The 24,630-nt window shown below is 47.1% G+C and overlaps 1 protein-coding gene across 1 annotated transcript in view; it reads left to right on the forward strand.

The window, feature by feature from the left end:
• The window catches only part of LOC119974606 (tetratricopeptide repeat protein 7A-like), a 451,074-nt gene that overhangs the window by 218,310 nt on the left and 208,134 nt on the right, over positions 1-24,630 (forward strand). The window contains exons 14-15 of the mRNA XM_038813643.1: positions 9,282-9,354; positions 22,754-22,914. Of these exons, the coding sequence (XP_038669571.1) occupies positions 9,282-9,354; positions 22,754-22,914 (234 nt within the window). The remainder of the gene's footprint in view (positions 1-9,281; positions 9,355-22,753; positions 22,915-24,630) is intronic.

A 24,630-nucleotide genomic window follows, 5' to 3' on the forward strand; every position in this document is an offset into this window, starting at 1 on the left:
AAGGTCATGCTGCAGCTGTACATAACTCTGGTGCGGCCGCACCTGGAGTACTGCGTGCAGTTCTGGTCACCACATTATAGGAAGGATGTGAAAGCTTTGGAAAGGGTTCAGAGGAGATTTACTAGGATGTTGCCTGGTATGGAGGGAAGGTCTTACGAGGAAAGGCTCAGGGACTTGAGGTTGTTTTTGTTAGAGAGGAGAAGGCTGAGAGGTGACTTAATAGAGACATATAAGATAGTCAGAGGGTTAGATAGGGTGGACAGTGAGAGTCTTTTTCCTCGGATGATGATGACCAACACGAGGGGACATAGCTTTAAATTGAGGGGTGATAGATATAGGACAGATGTCAGAGGCAGTTTCTTTACTCAGAGAGTAGTAGGGGTGTGGAATGCCCTGCCTGCAACAGTAGTAGACTCGCCAACTTTAAGGGCATTTAAGTGATCACTGGATAGACATATGGATGAAAATGGAATAGTGTAGGTCAGATAGGCTTCAGATGGTTTCACAGGTCGGCGCAACATCGAGGGCCGAAGGGCCCGTACTGCGCTGTAGTGTTCTATGTTCTATGTTCTAAATAGTCACTTTACAAAAATAGTCACCAAAAGAAGCTGAACCAAATTCAATGGTTGCAGATAGGTACAGATTCTACACAGTGAAGCGGGAAGACAGGGAGTCAGTCACGAATTTCTTGACCCGCCTGAGAAGACTGGCGGAAAAATGTGAGTTCGGCCCGACACTAAATGGAATGCTTCGGGACCGGTTAGTGTGTGGTATAAACGACCTCACAATACAGAAACGCCTGTTGGCAGAAACGGAGCTAGACTGCAGGTAGGCGTTACAGCTCGCACTGTCCCTAGAAAAGGCAGCAAGTGGGGCGCAGGAACTACAGGGCACGCCAATGGAGGTAGATACCTGTGAGAGGGACTACCACAACGGGTCCTGCTACCAGATAGCCGCTCTCAGGAAAAACCTGAGGAATAGAGGGAAAAAGGAAAACCCCAGAACTGCCCCCAAGTCTGCCAGGACTAACTGGTCACAGAGGGAAGTACTGGCTGAGGCTCCCCCAACAGAGAAGGACCGTTTCTGGCACCAGACAGAGTGGGGTAACAACGACAGAAACCCTAGAAGGAGGTGGCAAAAGAGGAATAGCAGGTGGGGACGCAGGGAAGTATACAACCTAGGCGCCCCATCCTCCTCCGAAGGGGAACAATTATATAATATTACAACGAAGAAAGCAGAACCCATCAGGATTACCCCACGGGTGAACGGGCGGCCGACAATAATGGAAATAGACACGGGTGCGGCCGTATCAGTAATGGGAGTGGCAGCATTTAGAAAAATCAAAGATGGACTCCAGCCACTAACCCTAACAAAAACATCGACAAAACTTAAAACCTACACGGGGGAACCCCTGGAAGTTCTAGGCACGACTCATGTACCTGTGGAATATGAAAAACTTCAGATTACCGTTGACGATAGTAGAGGGCTCCGGACCGAGCTTAATTGGACGGAACTGGCTGCCACCACCTCATCCCAGACAGCACTGACAGCTTTGTGGCTCACCCTTCGGGACCCTCGGGGGAACAGGACATCCCTCCTGGCCTCCACGGCGTCCAGCAGCCTACCTAGATCTGCGTCTCCAAATCTTGGGGCCAGTCTCCTGGGCGCCTTTTTTGTGAACTGGCTGGGGTTGACTGGGCAAGTGCAGCTTAAATGCTGCGCCTCCTTGATAGCAGGGGGCTGGTGAGCACGGTCCTGGTGAATCAGCTGGCGAGCTGTCATTTGCGGCTAGAAGTTAAGTGGACCAATTAACGTTGAATTGCCAAGCGCCAGGAAGCTTGTGGCAATTCCCGCTTGCTACCACACTGAGAAATTGTTCCGGAGAATCGCACGCCTAGGGGTCTTTTAATAATGAGGAGAATAAAGGACAAACACAAGTATAAATTTAACATTTTTTATTAAATACACAATTAATCCATAAATTAACCCAAAATATGTAATATTAGAAACACCCAAGATTCGGTTATACTACCCACAATGATGGCTTGATTGAACTGTGGGTCCCATTCTTGAGTCCCACGGGTCCATCGTCACGAAGGTGAGTCTCGTTGGCAGCTTCTTCCTTCCTTCTTTCCTTTCTTCTCAAATGTCTCGATTGCATCTGTCTGGTGTCTTCGCTGCTGATGTGCCCATTTTTATCTGCCCTCCTTTCGTGCCCTTTTGCCATTTCTTCTGGCTTTCTGCCAATGATGCCTCGGGAGGGGGTTTCAACACACAATGGTCCAGTTGATGGCCGTTTGACAGGACACCTGAGCCCCACCCCAGATGTCCTATCTCTGGTGGTGTGGTCTGCACATAACCTGTTCCCATATAAGGTAACAGCAGAAACTCTGGGTGCCTGAGAGTCTGGCTCGATCTGGGCTATTGACAATAGGCTGGTGCATAATAGGGTGCGATGGACTCCTGATGGGTGATTGATGGGTATGTTCCAGACATGTTTTTGGCAGTTGGACTGTGGGTTGTCGATTTGACTTTGGTCAAGTCTGAATTCCCCACAGCCTGCCTGAGATTTGACTGCTGTTTGATTTAAAGTGCCCAATTCTTTAATTTAAAATATCTGATTAAATCAGGTTCAAAACTAGGCACTGTCAGGTTACCACACACTTAAAAAGATTGTGGTTTGTTTCCAAACTTGCAATTTTTCTGGAAAGGTTATGGGTCACTTGATCTTTGATAGTGAAATCTTGTCACTATTGTCTTTTTAGGGTGGACTGAAATAATGTGAAGCTCTTTCTTTGCCAGCAATCATCTTACAGTGTTGGGTGGTTGGCTCTGCTCAATTCAAGACGTTTTTGCTTAATGCCTTTTGTAATTGTGTCAGTGCTTTGAAAGAGGCAGCAAGATGATAATTCAAGATCTACAAGATAGGATTCTATTTTGCACAAGTAACACAGATTTTCTTTACTCTTGGTCAGCTGAGAATTGAATACATGAGGAAGTTCATTAGCATGAATAAGAGACTTAAGTCACTGTAGGCCATGCAACACTTTCCTCATACTGGAGTACACTAACACAGATTGGCAAAAGTTGAGGCTTAGAAATCTTAGAAACCTTGCGCAGGAACAATACTGGAGCTTTACTAGCTAAAATAATACAGACTACGAGCACAGGCCACTGATGTACATCCTACAGCAGTACTACCCCGCTCGAAGCGCTGCACGGTGGCGCAGTGGGTTAGCCCTCTGCCTCATGTCGCCGAAGTCCCAGGTTCGATCCCAGCTCTGGGTCACTGTCCGTGTGGAGTTTGCACATTCTCCCCGTGATTGCGTGGGTTTCACCCCCACGATCCAAAGATGTGCAGGATAGGTGGATTGACCACGCTAAATTGCCCCTTAATTAGATAAATGAATTGGGTACTCTACATTTATTTTTTTTTAAAAGAAATACCCTGTCCTTCTGAACATTGAGTCTCAGGCTTATCTAGAGTCGAACGTGCAGACTTCCAGGCTCCAATAATAGGATTTCTGCTCAAAGTTCCACTATTGACCTGATTGGCTGATCATTGGGGTGACCTGTGTAGCTAGGAGCAGGAAATTACCAAGGGGCATAGAATAAGTGGGCAAAACTGTGACAAATGGATTTCAAAGTGGGGAAGTAATCAACTTTGGATCCAACAAAGATAAATTGAACTGCTTTCTTAATGACAAAAGACTAAAAGCTTGTGGACGAACAAACTGACGTGAGTGTGGAGGTACAGACATCTCTAAAAACTAGTTACAAAGAATAGTCAAAAAACTTAATGGAATAGGTGTTGGAATACAAAAGTAAGAAAGTTATGCTTCAGAGCCTTGGTCAGGCCCTATTTGGAATATTGCTTTCAGTTCGGGGCACCACACTTCAACAAGGATATAATGGTCTTGAAAAGGATGCCAAAACTATAAGCGGGCTTAAAGGGTTAAATTGTGAGACAAGTTGCATATACTTTACTTGTATTCCCTTTAGATTAGAAGGTTGAGGAGTGATCAAGTTGAGGTGTTTGACATGATAAAAGATTTGATAGAGTAGTTACGGAGAAGAATCTGGTAGAAATCCAAAACAAGGTGCAATCTTACAAAAATAGTGTTGAGGTGAAATCAGGTTTCACTTTTTAACACAAAAGGTAGTGGAAACCTGGGACATTTCCTCTAAAAGGCTGTGGATACTGGAATGATTGAAAATTTCAAGACAAAGAGAGACAGTTTGTTATTGGGTCTAGGTATCAAGGGCTGTGGCTGAAAGGCGAGTAAATGGAGCCATGATCAAACCAAATGACGGAATAAACTTAAGGGGCCGTGTGGCCTACTCCTGTTTCTGTGTTCTTATTAAGTCCAGAAGTACTGTGGACCTGTCTGGCTGAGGTATCAGGTTACCAAGTTTGCCAAAGAGGGCTGACTTGGTTCCAACCTCCATTATCAAGCATATTAACTTGGACTACTTTGGCAGAGAAAGGAGGTTGTAGAGATGAGAAATGGTAAAGCCATGTTGGATTTGAAAACAGGGATGAGAATTTTAAAATTGAGGTGTTGATGACTGGGAACCAGTGTATGTTAACGAACATGAGTGAGGATTGTTTGGGACTTGCTTCGCATTGGGACATGGGGAGCAGCGTTTGGAACATCTAAAGTTTGTGGAGGGTGGAAGATGAGAGGCTGTTAATGCATTTACAAGATTGATTACAAGGATGAGAAACTTCCGTTATGAGATAGATTGGCGAAGTTGGGACTCTTCTCCTTGGAGAGAAGAAGACTAAGATGAGATTTGATAGAGATGTTCAAAATCATGAGAGGGTTAGACAGAGTAGATGTAACAGAAACAGTTCCTATTCGTAAAAGGATCAAGAACGAGAGGGCACAGATGAAATGTGATGTGAGAAAAAACTTTTTTCCGCAAGTGGTTCGGGTCTGGAATGTACTGCCCTGAAGTGTGATGGAGGCAGATTCAGTCGAGGCATTCAAGAGGGTATTTAATGATTATTTGAATACAAACATTGTGCAAGGGTATGGGGAAAAGATAGGGGAATGGCACTAGGTCATGCTGCTTGTTTGGAATGCAAGAGAAGACACGATGGGCCAAATGGCCTCCTTCTGCACTGTAACACTCCTGTGATTCATTGTAATAATCAAGTCCAGAGATAACAAAGGCAAGGGCTTCAGCAGCAAATGAACTGAGGCAGCGCTGGAATAATCACTACATCAAGGATGGCCAAATATGCAAAGCTGAAGAGTCAGGAAAATAAATTGTATGCTCGTACTCTGCCATCAGTTTTAAGTTATTAATATGGTTACAGGTGCTGGTAGCCTCAGTGTAGCTAAAGTACACCATACCATTTTGAGATCCAGTTGATAGATATGACATTTGAGATTCTTTAGGTTCGATTCATAGCTCATTGAGGCAGGATACATGCCCACCTAATACTGAGAGAGGCCCCACGTCAGTCTCCTGGTGATGCCAAAACCTCTCCTGATTAAGTCGGAAGGTGAAATTCCAGGCTTGTTGTGGCAGGATGTCTGTTAGGCTTAATAATGAGCCAGATGACACTGGAATTTAATGGTCGCTCAAGGATTAAGTGGAGCTGCATGGCATTCCCTTGTGTACAGAAGACTGGTCTGCAAATCCTATTGTGTTTGCCAGCAGCTCCCAGGGAGGCCTTTTGTAATGGGCACTTTGTCCTTGATTGAGGGACTTGATGTTGGGAAGGTAAAGGCAGCTGAAATCCACCCTCTCTGGTGATTCTTACCCTGGCCACTCACCTTTTGGTCTGGGTCCCATGATGATCCTGGATCTCTGGTGGTTGCTGGCATTAGCTTCAATCTGATAGGCTGCCTCTGGGGTCCTTAATGGGAAGGCCTGATGATGGCCACTTATTTCCATCAGGTTTCCCCCACAGAACTGATGGCTGTCCCGCCAATTCGCCAACTGAGATGACCCAACAGAATCCTGCCCTTTTTATCAATCTATATCATTACAGTCTTTTCCTTTTGCACCTCCCTCATCCATGGCGCCCATAGAATCCCTAAAGTATAGAAGGAGTCCATCGGGTCTGCACCGTCCTGCCAAAACAGCGCCCTACCTAGGCCAACCCCCCATGCCCTATCCCCATAACCTCAGCTAGTCTAAGGGGCAATTTAGCATGGTCAGTCCACCTAACCTGCATATCTTTGGACTGAGAAAGGAAACCTGAGCACCTGGAGTAAACCCACACATACACGGAGAGTGTGCAAACTTCACACAGTCACCCAAGGCTGGAATTGAACCCGGGTCCCTGATGATGCGAGGCAGCAGTGCTAACCACTGTGTTACTGTGCCACCCACTTAATTTTCTATATCACCTATTCTTCCTTTACTATTTACTTTTCATTCATTCTTCATTTATAACTAGTCTACCTTTCTATCATTTCATTTTCTTATTCTTGCTTTTATGCCTCCAGTTCTTTTTGCCTTTGATCTGTTTCATTCTTTCTGTATCTCAGTCCTACTGGCTCTCATTCATGCTCTTTTTAATTTCTCAGTCTGATTTATCCTGATTTATTTTGTTTACTCTAATCCCCATCTTGTTGCTTTCATTCCTAATCCTCTCTTTCTTTTACCCACTCTCCGCTCTCTTTCCATCATTCCTCCTTTCCCTCATTCTTTCATACCCACTTTTCCTCCTTGTTAATCTTCCCTTTCTCTCATGCTCTGTGTTCCTCATTTAATTGTTTACCCCTCTCCTCCAACCTTTTTCTTTTCATTAATTCTTTGGGTTTGGGCTCGCTAGCTAGGAGAGTATTTATTGCCCATCCCTAATTGCCCTTGAAAAGGTGGTAGTGAGCTGCCTTCTTGAACCGCTGCAGTCCATGTGGTATAAGTACACCCGCAGTGCTGTTAGGGAGCGTATTCCAGGATTTTGACCCAGTAATCGTAGAATCATAGAATTTACAGTGCAGAAGGAGGCCATTTGGCCCATCGAGTCTGCACCGGCTCTTACAAAGAGCCCCCTACTGAAGCCCACGTATCTACCCTATCCCCGTAACCCAGTAACCCCCACTTAACATTTTCTGGAAACTAAGGGCAATTTAACATGGTCAGTCCACCTAACCCGCACATCTTTGGACCGTGGGAGGAAACCGGAGCACCTGGAAGAAACCCACGCAGACACGGGGAGAATATGCAGATTCCGCACAGACAGTGACCCAAGCTGGGAATCAAACCTGGGACCCTGGAGCTGTGAAGCAACTGTGCTAACCATTATGCTACCATGCTGCCCACAGCAATAGTGACGGAATGGTGATATATTTACAAGTCAGGATGGTGGGAGACTTGTAGGGGAATTTTTGGGTGGTGGTGTTGCCATGTATCTGCTGCTTTTTCCCTTCTAGTTGTTATGGTCGTTGATTTGGAAGGTCCTGCCTAAGGAGCCTTGGTGACTTCCTGCAGTGCATCGTGTAGATAGTACACCCAGCTGCCAGTGTTTGCTGGTGGTGGAGTGAGTGAATGTTTGTGGATGGGGTACCAATCAAGTGGACTGCGTTGTCCTGGATGGTGTTAAGCTTAGTGCCATTGGAACCGCATTCATCCATGCAGGTGGAGAGTATTCCATTACATTCCTAATTTGTGTCTCGTAGATGGTAGACAGACTTTGGGGAATCAGGAGGTGAGTGACTCACTGCAGGATTCCGAGTCTCTGACCCGCTCTTGTAGCCACAGTATTGATATGACTAGTCCAGTTCAGTTTCTGGTCAATAGTAACCCCCATTGGATGTTGATAGTGGGGCATTCAGCGATGGTAATGTTCTCTCTTTAGCTCTCATTACAGAAACGCGTTTTGATCCATAACCATGGGTTTTTTGTTATTTGTTCATGCATCTTTGTGTTAATTTAAGTTGATTATAATATGTTGAGCTCTGAAGCCCAGAGAATGATGAAGTTAGAATGCTAATGAGATACAATGCTTGCATTTTTAAAAAACACTCGTTCAGAACTTCGCAACTTCTGACAATAATTCATTAGACTTGAGAAGAAATTAAACACAGATGTTTATCAAAATACAGATGCAAATTTAACTTCATACAAACCGTCTTTCATATTTAATTCATGTGACTACTTTTGAAGAACAAAGGATTTGTGGACTGTAATATCAGTCATTTTCGATAGATCAGAATATGGTTGATTGCCTCATCCAAATAAAATGTTAATAATAATGTATTATTGAAAACTTTTGAACAATTACAGGGAACCTAATTTTTCGGGACAATTAGCCACTAATGAAAATGACTGGTCAGAAAATATCAAATCAAACCTGAAAAGGCATAGAACGCAAAGATCAAAGAGAAAAATAAAACAAAAACTGATACGTGGGGAACTGCCCTTTGCAGGCAAAAGGAATATGTCCAGGCATTTTGCTGCTTTTAAATTAAACCGTTTGAATTAAAGTGTGGGGAACAATATTTCCTTGGTGCACTCTCTATGGTAATGCTTTGACCATTCAGAGTCGACTTACCAATCAATCAGCATCCTTTTCTGCTGCAATATCAATTGTTGTTCCTCTTCAAATTTTGCATTCTACTGTCTGTCCTGGTGGGTGTAGGATGATAAGCTTCAGCAGCATGTTTCATTTTTTCAGCAATACATGGCTTTAAAGAAAATAACGTGAAGGCAGGAGAGAGGACCTCGGGTGTTAAGATTTTGCCTCCCTCCTGGGGCGGGATTCTGCGGGAATTGGCGGGGCGGGCAACTCTGGCGCGAAGGAGTGGCGTGGACCACTCCGGCGTCGGGGCGCCCGAAGGTGCGGAATCCTCCGCACCTTCAGTAATCATATTGTACCCTTAGAGGAAAAAAAATTCTATTTACGGTTTGTCGACATTTGCTTGTGTCCTGCAAAAATTGGTTTTGATATCGGGAATGAACCAGATAGATCAGAAACTTACAGTAATTGAACATTCAGTTTTGGAGCAGTGTGATTAACAGATCTTAATTGAAGTATGAAATATTACGGGCCAAACTAATACTTGGTGTTTTAAAGTGGAAATGTCACCGTACTACCTGTAAATGCATTAAATCACAGCAATTAAATCACCTGAAAACTGTTGCTCTGTAACAGCTGTTTTGGATTTTATAAATGTATTCAACTGGGTGTCCTGTAAGAGTGAATGTTTGCGTTTTGTTTACCGTTTTCCCCTTGTATTGAGTTTCTTTATTTTGACTTTATCATATTTTTCTTCTAGCGTTATAATTTATTCTGATTTTGTGTCCCTTTATTGTAGAGCACACAGCTTGGATTCTGATGATAATCGGATTGCCCTGTACCTCTCCCTACAATTGGCCTTCAACAGGCAGGTAGGTGCAATTGTTCCATTTCCTGCTGGTGCCATTGGTGTATTATTTCTGCTGAGGCAATTAAATATGTGGCATGTAAACAATATTTTTAGGGCGAGTGATATTGATAGTTAAAGCACTTGGAAAACTGCACGTATTGCAAAGGAGCAGCATTAATTCATGGGATGTGGGTGTTACTGGCTGGGCCTGCATTCCTAGTTACCCTTGATCTGAGGCATTTTAAAAGTCAATCACGTTGATGTGGACCTGGAGTCGCATGTAGGCCAAGCCAGATTTTCTTTCCAAAAGGATATTAGCGAAGCAGATGGGCCTTCGCGACAATTGGCAATGATTTCATGGTCATTCAGATTGATTTTATTCCCCATTGAATTCTGATTTCACTATCTATCATCATAGAATTTACAGCGCAGAAAGAGGTCATTCGGCCCATTGAGTCTGCACCGGCTCCTGGAAAGAGCACCCTACCCAAGGTCAACACCTCCACCCTATCCCCATAACCCAGTAACCCCACCCAACACTAAGGGCAATTTTGGACACTAAGGGCAATTTATCATGGCCAATCCACCTAACCTGCACATCTTTGGACTGTGGGAGGAAACCGTGGTGGGATTTGAACCCTGGTCCCCAGAGCATTAATGTGGGTCCTATTTTTGAAAACTCACCATTATTCTTAGAATTCCCCCTGTACCAAAAAGGGCCGACATTCTAAATGGTGAACAGGGATTCTCACTCCCTGACTCCGATGCAGGCTTCGGTGGGTGCTATTCAGGTCAAACTATATTTTCAAGTTATCCCCCGGTATAACCCATACCTTCACCGAAGGTTTTATCAACTTACCACTTAGTAGCATCGATATCCTGGGTCCTGCATTGCTAAGTAAGTAAAGTAGACTTTAGGAATAACCACTTTTTCAGGTTAAGTAAGTTATTTTATTAGTATTTTTTTTTTAAAGCTGTAAACACTTTATTTACAAAAGGTAAAAAGATCTTGCTTCTGGATCCATCTGGTTGGTTGAAGGGACCTTCAGGCCCACCTTGACAATCAATCTTCTTTAAAGTCTGGTCTTCTTGAGATGTATTCGCTGGTTAGCTTCGTTGCTGTGTCTTGTCGATCCCATGTACTGAGCTATAAGAGCTGGCTCTGCTAGCTATCTCTCAGCTGACTCTGACTCCTGTTTAAATTCTAGTCTTCCTTAGATGTATAACAGTTTAAGCTCAGCTGCTTTCTCATCTTTCCCATGACCGAGCTGTGAGAGCTGAATATGCTTCTCTCCTCTCTCCTCTCTATGAGTTCTCTGAGTTCTGAACTGCTTCTGCTCCAGTCTCTGGGTTTATATTCTCTTTGTAACAGTTATCAAGTTTTTATTACCTTATTGTCAATTAACTTATTTCACTTTAATTGTAAAAAGTATCTTTGATCTAAACATTCTAATACAACTAAGTATTCATTTTGGGCATAATCTCACCTCTCAGGTCTGATTACATTGTCCTTTGTGATGTTCAAAGTTCCTTTGTGGTATTCAAAAAATGCTTTGGTTCCAATAGAGGTGTTACTTTTAATTCCTGTCATGTCAATAGTTTAATTTTCCAATTGTCCCCAGTTCATAACTTTGCCTTTGATTTTGACTTTAAATTATGTTTCTCGCAGACAGGTTGTCTCCAATTTTCTTTAATTTACTTGATGTTAGTAGAATTTCACACTTAGAATTGACACCAAATTCAACCGAACCTAATCCTTTCCTTTTCCAGATGCTTCCTAAGATAGTTACTTTCAATGAAGGTGTGAACCATTGTTTTTAGCTTCATACAAGAATCCTATGTGTTTGCTAAGACTGCTTGAGAGGAAGAATCTGCATTTTATAATCCTGCTCTTTGCAGCTGCTATTAACCTTTCATGGGATTTTTCCCTGTATCCTCTGATGTTTCTCTCAGACCAGATATTGCCAGACTTCCATGTTTCAGATGACACATTTTTCTGTATTTTCAACAACAGTCCCTAGATCGCTAGTCCAGCAACAATGCGTCACTATTTATCCTCTAGCATTCTAAATAGAAGATTATTTCCCATGTAAATCCTGCCCTGCCGCTCCGACGGCGGCTGCCGAATTCTCTGCCGCTGTTTTCGGACAGGGACGGGGATCGCGCCGCGCCGGTCGGGGGCCGCTGCCAATGGCCCCCAGCAATTCTCTGGGCCCCAATGGGCTGAGCAGCTGCCCGTTTACGGCCAGTCCCACCGGCGTGGATTTGACATGGTCCAGACCGGCGGGACCTGACTTGAAGAGCGGTTTGCGGGGTTCTCGGGGGGGGGGGGACGTGGGGGGATCCGGCACCAGGGGGGGCCTCCATGGTGGCCTGGCCCATGATCGGGGTCCACCGATCTGCGTGCGGGCCTGTGCCGTGATGGCACTCTTTCCCTCCACGCTGGCCTCTGTAAGGCTCTGCCATGGCCAGCGTGGAGAAGAAACCCCTTGCGCATGCGCAGGAAACACTGCCAACTCGCGCTGGCCGGCGGAGGCCCTTTGCCGCCGATTGGCGCGGCGTCAATCCCTCCAGCGTCGGCCTAGCCCCTGGAAGTGCGGAGGATTCCGCAACGTCTGGGCGGCCCGACGCCGGAGTGGTTCACGCCGCTCTTTGGTGCCGGTACGGGCCGCCCCGCCAATTCCGGGAGAATCTCAGCCCTGGCGTTTCCAAGTAGAGATTAATGACCAGTGTACTCTATATGCATTTATACACAGGCAAATCAATGGAGCTGGAAAAAGAAAACCTGAGGAAAATGTTAGCTGTAAAATGATCTTGGGTCTGTGATGCTTATATTAAGGAAGGGCCAGGTATAAAGTTAGGCATAGCTGAAAGGTAGATGTCCCAGCTGATGCCAGCTGGATTACAACATGCAATGTTTTTTGTGACTGTCAAATCTCTCAACTGGAGAAAAGATATTACATGTCTTAAAGCAGTTGGCCATCATCTCTCAGAAGGAAGCTATAACGCAACAGAAAAGCGACAGTTCCCCACCCAATTTGTAATTGGAAAGGAAGACCTTGGGCGCGATTCTCCCAGACAGGGAGAAATCGTAAGGCTGGCGTCAAAACCGGGCGGGTTTGACGCCAGCCTCCCCCTCCCCGACCGGGAACCGATTCTGGTCCCCGGTCGGGGCTAGTATGCCGCGGCCGTGAACTCCGGCATCGCAGGCTTAACGAATTTCGTTAAGCCCGCTTGACAGAGTTTGCGCCGGCTGACGCGTCACATGACATCAGCCGCGCATGCGCAGATTGGAAGACTCCAACCCGTGCATGCGCGGATGACGTCATCGCGCATTTGCGCGAAACCCGCGCATGCGCGGGCCGGGATGCCCCTCAGCCGCCCCGCGAAGTGATACAGCGGGGCGGCGGAAGGACAAAGAGTGCGCGGGCCCATGGCACCCTTGGCACGGCCGTGGTACTGCCGTGCCAATCGGTGCCATGGTTTTCAAAATCGGGACTTTACGGCCGTTTTTACGAACGGCCAGACCAGGTGTGTTTGCCGTTCGTAAAAACAGCCGTAAAGGGCTTGGACTTCGGCCCATCGGCCAGCTGAGAATCGCTGCTGGCCGTAAAAAAACGGCGGCAGCGATTCGTGTCGGGAGTCGGGCGTGGGGGGGGGGGGGGGGGAGAATAGCGGGAGGGCGTCAGACTAGCGTGGCCGTAAAAATTTACGAACCCCGCTATTCTCCGCACGTCGTGAGTGTGGAGAATTGTGCCCTATATTTCAAGTCAATGTTGCTAAAGTTTTATTAATGTCACAAAGAGCTATACTGACAGTAAATCTAGACAATCACATGGATGATTGTTAGCGTTACTTTACCAGTTTACAAAGCACTTGCTAATTTTTTCATATTTGTGAAAGAACCTTTGTAAATATGACATAATAGTGTTCTTTGTTCAATGGAAGTACTTTAAAACACTGTGTCACATTATGCAAGGTTTTTTATTTTATCAGTTTATATTATTTCAGGTTAGCAACTATGTTTCTTGCAATTGAATTCCTTTCTTAGCTTATTTAAAATTTTGTTTCCATTGATCTCCTCTGGTATTCACTTGTCATTCCTTTCTGGGGTATGGGGGTTGTGCCTAGTACTTTGCGCAAGTTGACATTCCTTGTACAAGTTGAGGCAGTGAGTGCCAGAAAGTTATTCAACTGCACCGAACATCTTGTTCGGTCAAGCCCAATCTTGTTCTCCCCAATACTCACGCACTCATACTTTTCAAAAGGAGTCGTTAGATAGGGTACATGAATACTGATGATAGCTGATTCAACTTCTTTAGCCCAAGGATGCCAAAGGCCTCTCACTTCAATATAAATTTGGCTCAGCATAGACCAAGGATTGAATGTGGGATATGTGTACTCTGTATGTCTCCTCACTGCACAGGATGGTGCGTTTACTAACCAAGTAAGAAGTCTTACAACACCAGGTTAAAGTCCAACAGGTTTGTTTCAAACACGAGCTTTCGGAGCACGGCTCTGAAGAAGGAGCCGTGCTCCGAAAGCTCGTGTTTGAAACAAACCTGTTGGACTTTAACCTGGTGTTGTAAGACTTCTTACTGTGCTCACCCCAGTCCAACGCCGGCATCTCCACATCTTTACTAACCAAAGTATTGTTGCAGAGGCAGCTTTTTATTCTTCCAATCTTTTTCTATTTCTAGCCAACCAATTGATCCTCAATACAGTAATTAGGATCCTGAAAACATCTACAGCAACAACTTATCATTTTACATCTAATCATATTATCAAACCACCTCTGTCTACAGAACACAGCTAACTTTGCAACCGGATTAATCCTGTTAAATCATAGAATTTACAGTGCAGAAGGAGGTCATTTCATCCATCGAGTTTGCACCGGCCCTTGGAAAGAGCCCGCCTCCACCTTATCCCCGTAACCCAGCAACCCCACCCAACCTTTTGGAGACGAAGGGGCAGGGAAATTTGGCATGGCCAATCCACCTAACCTGTACATCTTTGGACATGGAAGGAAACCGGAGCATCCGGAGGAAACCCACACGGACACGGGGAGAAAGTGCAAACTCCACACAGTCACCCGAGGCCGGAATTGGACCTGGTACCCTAGAGCTGAGAGGCAGCAGTGCTACCCACTGTGCCACCGTGCCACCCCTTGTGTCTTAAATGTCTTACACTTTCCTGGATGTCTACAGCAAAGCTAGGTTTAACAAATATGGCACTCTTGAAACTTTGTACAGGTATTACTATGATACATTAAAGCAGGATGTTACTTGGGTAGTATTTTCATGGTGAATATATGACCCTTTATAAGAGCACATTTGTGTACGAGTGTATTAAAATTTTCAATAATCCACCTTTCTCTCATCACTTGGTGCTGAACGTTGGTTTGCCTTTGAATACACTGGGATTTAGATTGATCATCAAGAAGGATGCAGTATCTGGAGACAGACCTGCTGGAAACATAATCTGGGGTAGATGTTTCTGGATGAGTATCTGATTCGGGTATCTCAGCATTCCTTTCAGGTCAAAATTAATTAACGTAGTTCCTCTTACGTACAGGATGTGTAAAATATTTTTAACGCTGCTCATTGAGAGGGTGTTTTTACTGAGAGAATAGTTCCTTGTTCTGCACAGGGAAGGTGGGGGCAGAGTGACATTGTCACTGGACTAATAATCCAGAGACCCAGGGTAATGATCTGGGGACCCAAGTGCGAATCCCACCACGGCATGATGGTGGAAGTTAAAGTCAATGCAATATCTGGAATTCAAAGTCTAATGATGACCATGAAACCATTGTCGATTGTCGTTGATGCACGATCAATTGCACAAAGGTAAGAGTTGAGTACAACTGAGGCTTTATTACACTAAGATGTGTGGCTCCGACAGCAGCTTGCGAAATGGCTGCTGTACGGGGAGCACACATATTTATACTCCGCCTAGAGGGCGGAGCCAGCAGGCAGGGACTACCCCCGTACCTGTAGTACAGGCCCTTACCATACATACCCTAATATATACAGCAGTGGTTACTACCATATTCACCTCCTGTTAAAATTGAGTCCGGCGGGCGTGGTGGAGAATGATATACAGCACAAGTTCAATATACAAAGAAAAAAATTTGAGTCTAGAACCAGTTGGGAGCGACGCAGTGGTGGCGGCGATTCTGGCGTCGGTCGGGTCCTTGGTGACTCCGGGAGCGTGCTGAGATCCTCTTCATCCTAGGGCGTGGGCAGGGGGAGGACGGATGGTCCTGGGGGGGTTGCTGCTAGGTGTGCCAGGGGAGGGGAGGGTGGCGCCGGGCTGGGGGAGTATGTGTGTGTGGAACCTGCTGCTACCAGGTCCCTGAGAGAGACAGGATCTTGGCGACCATCAGGGTACGCTACGTAGGCATACTGGGGGTTGGCGTGGAGTAACTGCACCCTTTCCACCAACGGGTCTGCCTTGTGGAGTCATACTTGCTTACGGAGGAGTACGGGTCCTAGAGCTGTGATCCAAGTCGGGAGTGACACCCCGGAGGCGGACTTCCTGGGAAAGGCAAAGAGACGTTCATGGGGTGTGTCGTTAGTCGCAGTGCATAGGAGCGACCAAATGGAGTGCAGTGCATCGGGGAGGACCTCCTGCCAGTGGGAGGCCAGGAGATTTCTGGACCGTAGGGCCAGCTGGACGGCCCTCCAGACCGTCCCGTTCTCCCTCTCCACCTGTCCGATTCCCTGGAGGCTATAGTTGGTCATCCTGCTCGAGGCGATACCCTTGGTGACGCCGAAGGGAACCCTAAGAAAATGGTAGAGGTGGCCATCTGCCTCGAAGGCAGTGTATCGGTGGTCCGCCTTACGGATGGGGAGCTGGTGATAGGCGGATTTTAGGTCTACAGTTGAGAAGACCCGGTACTGTGCAATCTAATTGACTATATAAGATATGCGTGGGAGGGGGGTATGCGTCGAGCTGTGTGTACCGATTGATGGTCTGGCTGTAGTCCACGACCATTCTGTGTTTCTCCCCCGTTTTCACCAGTACCACTTGGGCTCTCCAGGGTCTGTTGCTGGCCTCGATCATGCCTTCCCGAAGCAGCCGCTGGACCTCAGACCTGATGAAGGTCCTGTCCTGCGTGCTGTACCGTCTGCTCCCAGTGGCGACGGGTTTGCAATCCGGGGTCAGGTTTGCGAACAGTGAAGGTGGGTCGACCTTTAGGGTCGCGAGGCTGCACACAGTAAGAGGTGGTAGGAGCCCGCCGAATTTCAATGTTAGGCTCTGGAGGTTACTCTGGAAGTCCAGGCCGAGTAGCAGGGAGGCGCAGAGGTTGGGGAGGACGTAGAGGCGGAAGCCGCTGAACTCTACGCCCTGGATAGTGAGAGTGGCGATGCAGTACCCCTGGGTCACCACGGAGTGGGACCCAGAGGCCAGGGAGATTCTCTGATTGGCGGGGTGTACCGCGAGGGAGCAGCGCCTTACCGTATCTGGATGGATGAAACTCTCGGTGCTCCCGGAGTCCAGAAGACAGGAGATCTCGTGCCCATCGATCTTCACGCTTATGGAGGCGGTTGCTAGATTGTGCAGGCGAGACTGGTCGATCGTGACCGAGTCGAGCCGCGGCTGGTCGTTGCTGGTGTCAGGGGTGCCCGGGGGGCATGGGTCCTGGAACGATAGTGGCGGCCACGTGCTGTGGGGGAGACAAGGTGGCAGCGCCTGGCGATCCAGAGGAGGGCAAGATTAGGCGCCCACGGGCCACACGTGGCAGGGGTTGAACAAGATGGCGGCATCCATGGGCCGCACGTGGCCTGGGGAGGGGAAGATGGCGGCGCCCACTGGCCGTGCGTGGTCCGCAGAGGGGAAGATGCCGGCGCCCACTGTCCGTACGCGGGGGGGGGGTCGGAGCGATAGCGGCGACTGAGCGAGTCTGGCACACCAGAGCGAGGTGCCCCTTTTTGCCGCAGGCCTTGCAAAGGGCGATCCGGGCTGGGCAGCGTTAGCGGGGGTGTTTTGGCTGCCCACAGAAGTAACATCTGGGGCCCCCGGGTTTGGTTGGTTGGCGCGTGGCACAGGCGTAGGGTTATAACATAGAACAGTACAGCACAGAACAGGCCCTTCGGTCCTCGATGTTGTGCCGAGCAATGATCACCCTACTCAAACCCAGGTATCCACCCTATACCCGTTACCCCCCCCCCCCCCCCCCCCCCCCCCCCCCATTTAACCTTACTTTTTAGGACACTACGGGCAATTTAGCATGGCCAATCCACCTAACCCGCACATCTTTGGACTGTGGGAGGAAACCGGAGCACCCGGAGGAAACCCACGCACACACGGGGAGGACGTGCAGACTCCGCACAGACAGTGACCCAGCCGGGAATCGAACCTGGGACCCTGGAGCCTTATGCTAACCACCATGCTACCGTGTTGCCCCAAGGTTGGCTGAGTGGGGTCCCCGATGGGGCAGCCGTCTGCGGGTCCACAATGCGTAGCCACAATCCACAATGGTCTGGCCTACATGTGACTCCAGGCCTACATGTGACTCTTGACCCACAGCAATGTGGTTGACACTTAAATGATTGGACAAGTTGTTCAGTTGTATTCAATTGCTACGAAAATACAAAAAACGAATGAAACTGGACGGACCACTCAGCATTGATCTACGCACTGGAAGCGGCAATGGCAAACCCAGCCCTGTCGAACCTCCAAAGTCCTCCTTACTAACATTAGGGGCCAAAGTTGGAAGAGCTGTCTCACAGTCAGACTCACAGAATCAGACAATGTCCCAGACACTACTATCACTATTGACCATGTACTTTATTGATAGTGGCTGGAGTAAACATTAACATTCACAACATTAGACAGTATGCATTTATACACAGGCACATCCGGCAGCATAATAATGGAGCTGGAAAAAGAAATCCCAATGAAAATGTTAGCTGTAAAATGATCTTGGGTCTGTGATGCTTATATTGAGGAGGGGGCAGGTTAAAAACTTAAGCATGGCTGAAAGGTAGAGATCCATAAGTGCCAACTGGATCGCAACATGCCATGTTTTTGTGACTGTCAAATCTCTCAACTGGAGAAAAGATATATATGTTGAAGCAGTTGGCCATCATCTCTCGGAAGGAAGCAATGGAAGTCCTCAACATCAACTCTGGACCCCATGAAGTTTCATGGCTTCAGGTTAAACATGGGCAAAGAAACCTCCAGCTGATTACTATGTACCGTCCAACATCAGCTGATGAATCAGTACTTCTCCATGTTGAACACCAATTGGAGGAAGCACTGTGGGTGGCAAGTGCGCAGACTATCGTCTGGGTGGGGGACTTCAATGTCTCCAAGAGTAGCTTGGTAGTGCCACCACAGACCAAGCTGGTCAGATCCTAAAGGACATAGCCGCTAGATTGAGACTGTGGTAATGAGTGAGGGAACCAACAAGAGGGAAAAACATACTTGACCTCATCTTCACCAACCTTCCTGCTGCAGATGCTTCTGTCCATGACAGTATCGGTCGAAGTGACCATCACACAGCACATTATGGAGATGAAGTTCCGTCTTCATATTGAGGATACTATCCATCGTGTTATCTTGTGTGGCATTACAGCCGTGCTAATTAGGATAGACTTCGAACAGATCTAGCAACTCCAGATTGAGCATCCATGAGGTGCTGTGGGCCAATCAGCAGCTTTAGAATTGTACTCAACCTCGATCTTCAAACTCATGGCCCAACATATCCCCCACACTACCATTAACACCAAGCCAGGGAATCAATCCTGGTTCAATGAAGAATGCAGGAGAACATGCCAGGAGCAACACCAGGCATACCTAAAAATGTCAACCCGGTGAAGCTACAACACAGGACTAGTTGCATGCCAAACAGTATAAGCAGCAAGTAATAGACAGATCTAAGCGATTTCACAACAAGTGCATCAGATCTTGGTTGGTCAGGGGCTGGTTTAGCTCACTCGGCTAAATCGCTGGCTTTTAAAGTAGACCAAGCAGGCCAGCAGCACGGTTCGATTCCCGTACCAGCCTCCCCGGACAGGCGCCGGAATGTGGCGACTAGGGGCTTTTCACAGTAACTTCATTGAAGCATACTCGTGACAATAAGCGATTTTCATTCATTTTCATTTTTCATTTCATTTCATTCAGATCTAATCTCTGCCACATCCAGTCATGAATGGTGGTGGACAATTAAACAACTAACAGTTGAGGAGACCCCTCAAATATCGCCATCCTCAGTGATGGATGTGCCCAGCACATCTGTGTAAAAGACAAAACTGAAGCATTCGCAACAATCTTCAGTCAGAAGTGCCAAGTGGATAATTCATCATGGACTCCTTTAAGATCACAGATGCCAGTCTTCAGCCAATACAATTCACTCCATGTGATAACAAGAAACAGCTGAAGGCACTACACACTGCAAAGGATATGGGCCCTGACAATATTCTGGCAATAATACTGAAGACTTGTGCTCCAGAATCTGCCGCACCCCTATTCAAGCTGTTCCAGTACAACTACAACACTGGCACCTACCCGGCAATGTGGAAAATTGCATGTACACAAGAAGCAGGACAAATCCAACCCAGCCAATTACCACCCTATCAATCTACTCTCTATCATCAGCAAAGTGATGGAAAGAGTCATCAACAGTGCTATCAAGCAGCACTTACTTGGCAAAAACCTGCTCATGGACGCTCATTTTGGGTTCATTACAGCCTTGGTTCAAACATGGAGAAAAGAGCTGAATGCCTGAGGTGAGGTGAGAGTGACTGCCCTTGACATCAAAGCAGCATTTGACTGAGTATGGCATCAAGAAGCCTTAGCTAAATTGAGTCAGTGGAAATCGGGAGGAAAAGCTCTGTGCTGGTTGGAGTCATACCTGGCACAAAGGAAGATGGTTGGAGGTCAATCATCTCAGCTCCGTAGGACATCAATGCAGAAGTTCCTCAGGGTAGTGTCCTGGGCCCAACCATCTTCAGCTGCTTCATCAATTACATTACTTCCATCATAAGGTCAGAAGTGGGGATGTTCGCAGATGACTGCATTATGCTCAGCACCATTCTTCACTCCTCAGATAATAAAGCTGTCCATGTCCAAATGCAGCAAGATCTGGACAATATCCAGGCATGGGCTGACAAGTGCCAGGCAATGACCATCTCCAACAAGAGAAGATCCAATAATCACCCCATGACATTCAATGGCATTACCACCGCTGAATCCCCCACAATCAATATCCATTGATCTGAAACTGAACTGGACTAGCCATATTAATACTATGGCTACCAATCCTATGGTGAGTAACTCACCTCCTGACCATTCCAAAGTCAGTCCACCATCTACAAGACACAAGTCAGGAGTGTAATGGAATACTCTGCACTTGCCTGGATGAGCGCAGCTCCAACAACACTGAAGAATCTCAACACCATCCAGGACGAAGTAGCCAGCTTGATTTAATCCCTCCACCACCACCTTCTGAAGGGCAACTAGGGATGGGCATGGCCTAGCCAGTGACACCCACACCCCGTAAATGAGCTAACAAAAATATCCTTTCCTCTTCATTCATTTTTAAAGTTAAGGGGCTGGGTTCTCAATTTTTGCGACTAAGTGCTAGCTCGAACGGAGAATCCACGGGAGGTTTACGTCAAAGAAATCGGCGCGAAACCCTCACTGATTCCGGTGCCAGTGAGGGGCTAGCACTGGCAGCAACTGGAACTCCCGCTTCCTGCACCAAAAACAGCTGGAGAATGGCCGGATCACATTCCGCGCATGCGCACGGCTGATGACCAGCAGCGGTCGCGGCGTACAACATGGCGCCGGCCGTGCGCAGACCCAACCCGCCGTCCGCGACCCTCCAGCCCACCTCCCACCAGTCCCCCCAGCCCTCGCAGAAGGCTCCCCCCGCCCCTGGCCAGCGGCACGGATCCTGGCTGAGTGTGGCGGTGCTTGACACAGTCCGCAGCCATCACGCCAGGTTCACTATTTGTGTGACCACACGTGGTATACGGCGTCGGAAACTCTGCCCATTGGGAATGGTGTGTCACAAGTGGGCCGGCTGATGTGGCACCAGTGGCAATGTGACTGCGCGTGCCGTGCATCAGGCTGATGCCATTTCGGAGTGGGTGGAGCATGGCTGGCCGGCCTCAAACTGGCGCCAGCCCCGATTACAGCGTCGGAGCCCATTCTCCGCCCGATCGCCAAACATTGTTTCGGCATCGGGCAACGGAGAATCTCATCCTTGTTCTTTATTGCTTTGAAAGTGTTTTATTTAGTTTTCCTTTCACCATATTATTCTGATTTTTAGTTTGGTCTTTACTCTTCTCCATTTGTTCTTTCTCCTCATACTGGTGTTGCTGTGATTGAGATATCTCAAAGTGGTTTGTGTTTTACAATTGTTCTTTTCAACACATCTTTTCTCTCCTGGATGCTCCGCCCAAAAGGGATACAGTGTGGCGATTGAGAATAAAACAAGGACTTCATGTGATGATTTAAAATATGTTTTATTAAATCATCGGTGCATCAGTTTAGATGTAACTTCCACCTTGTTACCCCTCACCGACAGGTACTGAATATACACACTGAATATACACACTTGACACTAATTTTGACCAGCCTCATATCTTTATCTAGTTGGTTGTATTACTATGGGGAATCCATTGTCTCGTATGAATTAACAAGTAAATATCGTGTTTTATTGATTTATGGAAAAGTTATTTTCGTCTTTGCTGCTTCCTCCTCCCATGCTTTACATCAGATGGCAGCAGCTATCTTCTTAATCCTCTGCTGATGCTACTTAGTTCTTGAAGTGTTGGCTAGTGTAGACTTGAGAGATGAACAGACACTTCCAACACTGATGGAGGTTCAACTCAATTTTATTAACTACTTCTAACTAACTAACACACGATGACTGTGGGTCTAAATGATGCTAACTTGAACTAGAGACCTAAGCCTTGTCCGAACCAATTGATTCTCTAAGCACGTGTTGTAAGTCTGTGCTGGGCTGGATGAGTTCCTGTTACACTCAGAGGCAGCACCCAGAATGAGCGGGAACCGTGGTGCCCTCTGCCTTTATAGTGTGTGTATTCTAACTGGTGATTGGCTGCGGTGTTTGTACATGTTGATTGGTCCCTGTGTGTGTCCATCAGTGTGTGTCTGTACCATGATATATTGGTGTATATTATGACAGTTCTCAGACACTGACTCTCCTTCTAGCAGTCCCTTCCTGCCTATATCTCCTTTATTAGTCAGAGATTTACCATATGGAAGAATGAGTGAAAAATCAATGCATGTGATACTAGAACAGGCAAACAAATGTTTTTCTCTGTGACTTACTGTAACCTGAGGCTGGTTTTTCCAGTCCAGAATTTAACAATGACAGACTGGGATTTTTCATTGACTCTGCAACTGTAAATATTTTTGATGTGTTTAAATTTGTTTTGCAGATCTCTGAAGCCATTGAACAGTTACAAGTAGCACTTAAGCTCAGGAATGATGACATTCATTCTCTCCATTTGCTGACGCTTCTGTTTTCTGCCCAAAAACATTATCAACGTGCTCTGGAGGTCATCAACATGGCAGTCAACGAGTACCCAGAAAACTTCAGGTATCAATACACAGCAATTTTTTCATGTAGTACTTGCTGATATTTGATGAAATGCTCTGTTATCTGTGATTGGTACGTTTATGGAATCAATGGATACAGTGGAAGTAATTAGTATTGATTAATTCAAAAGCAAATTTGATAGGTTGCTTTCAGAAAATATTATCTGAGGATACAGTATATGAGTATTTTAAGATATAATATATGTTACGTATGTCAAGCTTGAAAGAAAGTGATCTTGGATCCACGGTTCCTAACGCTCTCCACTATTAGGTGTTTTCCTTCCTTCATTGTAGATATTGATTGCCGTGACCAGTCAATAACTTATATCATGGGCGGGTTTCCCTAAGCCCGGGGCCGGGCCGGAGAATCCCCGCGACCAGCGCGAATCGCGCCACGCCGCCCCGATGCCGGCCCGCGATTCTCCGCAGAGGTTGGCGCGGCGCCGGTCGGGGGCTGCTCTACATGGCCGGCCCACCGATTCTCGGCCCGGGATGGGCCGAGCGGCCGTCGTAAAAAAGCCGAGTCCCACCGGCGCCGTCCACACCTGCACTCAGCCGGCGGGAACTTGGCATGGAAGGATCGGGGGGGGGGGGCAGCCTGTGGGGAGGAGGGGGGGTCCGACCCCGGGGGGGCCTCCGATGTGGCCTGGCCCGTGATCAGCACCCATCAATCGGTGGGCCGACCTCTCTGGCTGGCGGCCTCCTTTCTTCCTCGCTGGCCCCTGTAGTCCTGCGCCATGTTGCGTCGGGGCTGGCGCGTTGAAGGAAGCCGGTGCTACTGCGATTGCGCGGGTCCCGCAGAGCCCATTTGACACCAGGATCAGCTGCTGGAGCGGCATGAACTGCTCCAGTGCCGTGCTTGCCCCCTATAGGGGCCAGAATTGCTGATCTGGAGGCCATGTTGACGCCGTCGAGAAACGCGACCACGAATCCGACGGCGTCAACACTTAGCCTCAGGATCACAGAATCCCACCCCATATGACTACCAGTATGGTAGAAGGCAAATTGAATGGACCTTGGCTATATGTATAACGTTTCCTATGCTCTTATCGCACTCCTGGATTCCTTTGTCTAAGTCAAGCAGACATGAGAAGAACCAGAGAAACAAGTCTCATCCCTCCAACAATGTTTCTTCTAAAGTGTGTATGTACGCAGTTGTGCATCTATTTCAAATGTCCCACACATGTAATAAATAGGCCGTGCACAACAGTGAGCTCAAGCGGGGAAGGGGCCAGGGCTAATTATCAAATCCTAACTGCATTGCCTCAAACAGCTGGAGAGAGAGCAGGAAAAATGCAACTGTGATTGGAAGAGCGTCAAGTATGGGAGAAAGGGAATCTGACTGGAGGAGAACGAAGGGCGGGAAGAAGTCTAACTTGGAAGGACAGGTTTGAACCAAATCAGACTGATGGGACCTGTGGAACATCTGGCTGCCAGCACTGGATTAAGGCTAAGATTCGAGACGTGCTAACAGGTTTTAATGGCCCAAAATTCAAGCTGGAGTTAAAAGGACTAAGAAAGGACTAAGAAAAGCTCACAACAACAAAAGGAAATGAAGCCAGTTGTTTTTTAAATTCACCTATATGTTTTTAGAATTCCCTTTATACCAGCGAACCTTACGGGCCAATATTCTAAAAACCGCGAACAGGGAACTTCCTCCCTGACTCCAGTACAGGCCTCTGAGAGTGCTAGTCGGGTCAAACTCTCCTTTCAAGTT

This window comes from Scyliorhinus canicula, chromosome 1, assembly GCF_902713615.1.
Source record: "Scyliorhinus canicula chromosome 1, sScyCan1.1, whole genome shotgun sequence".
Taxonomy (NCBI): Eukaryota; Metazoa; Chordata; class Chondrichthyes; order Carcharhiniformes; family Scyliorhinidae; genus Scyliorhinus; species Scyliorhinus canicula.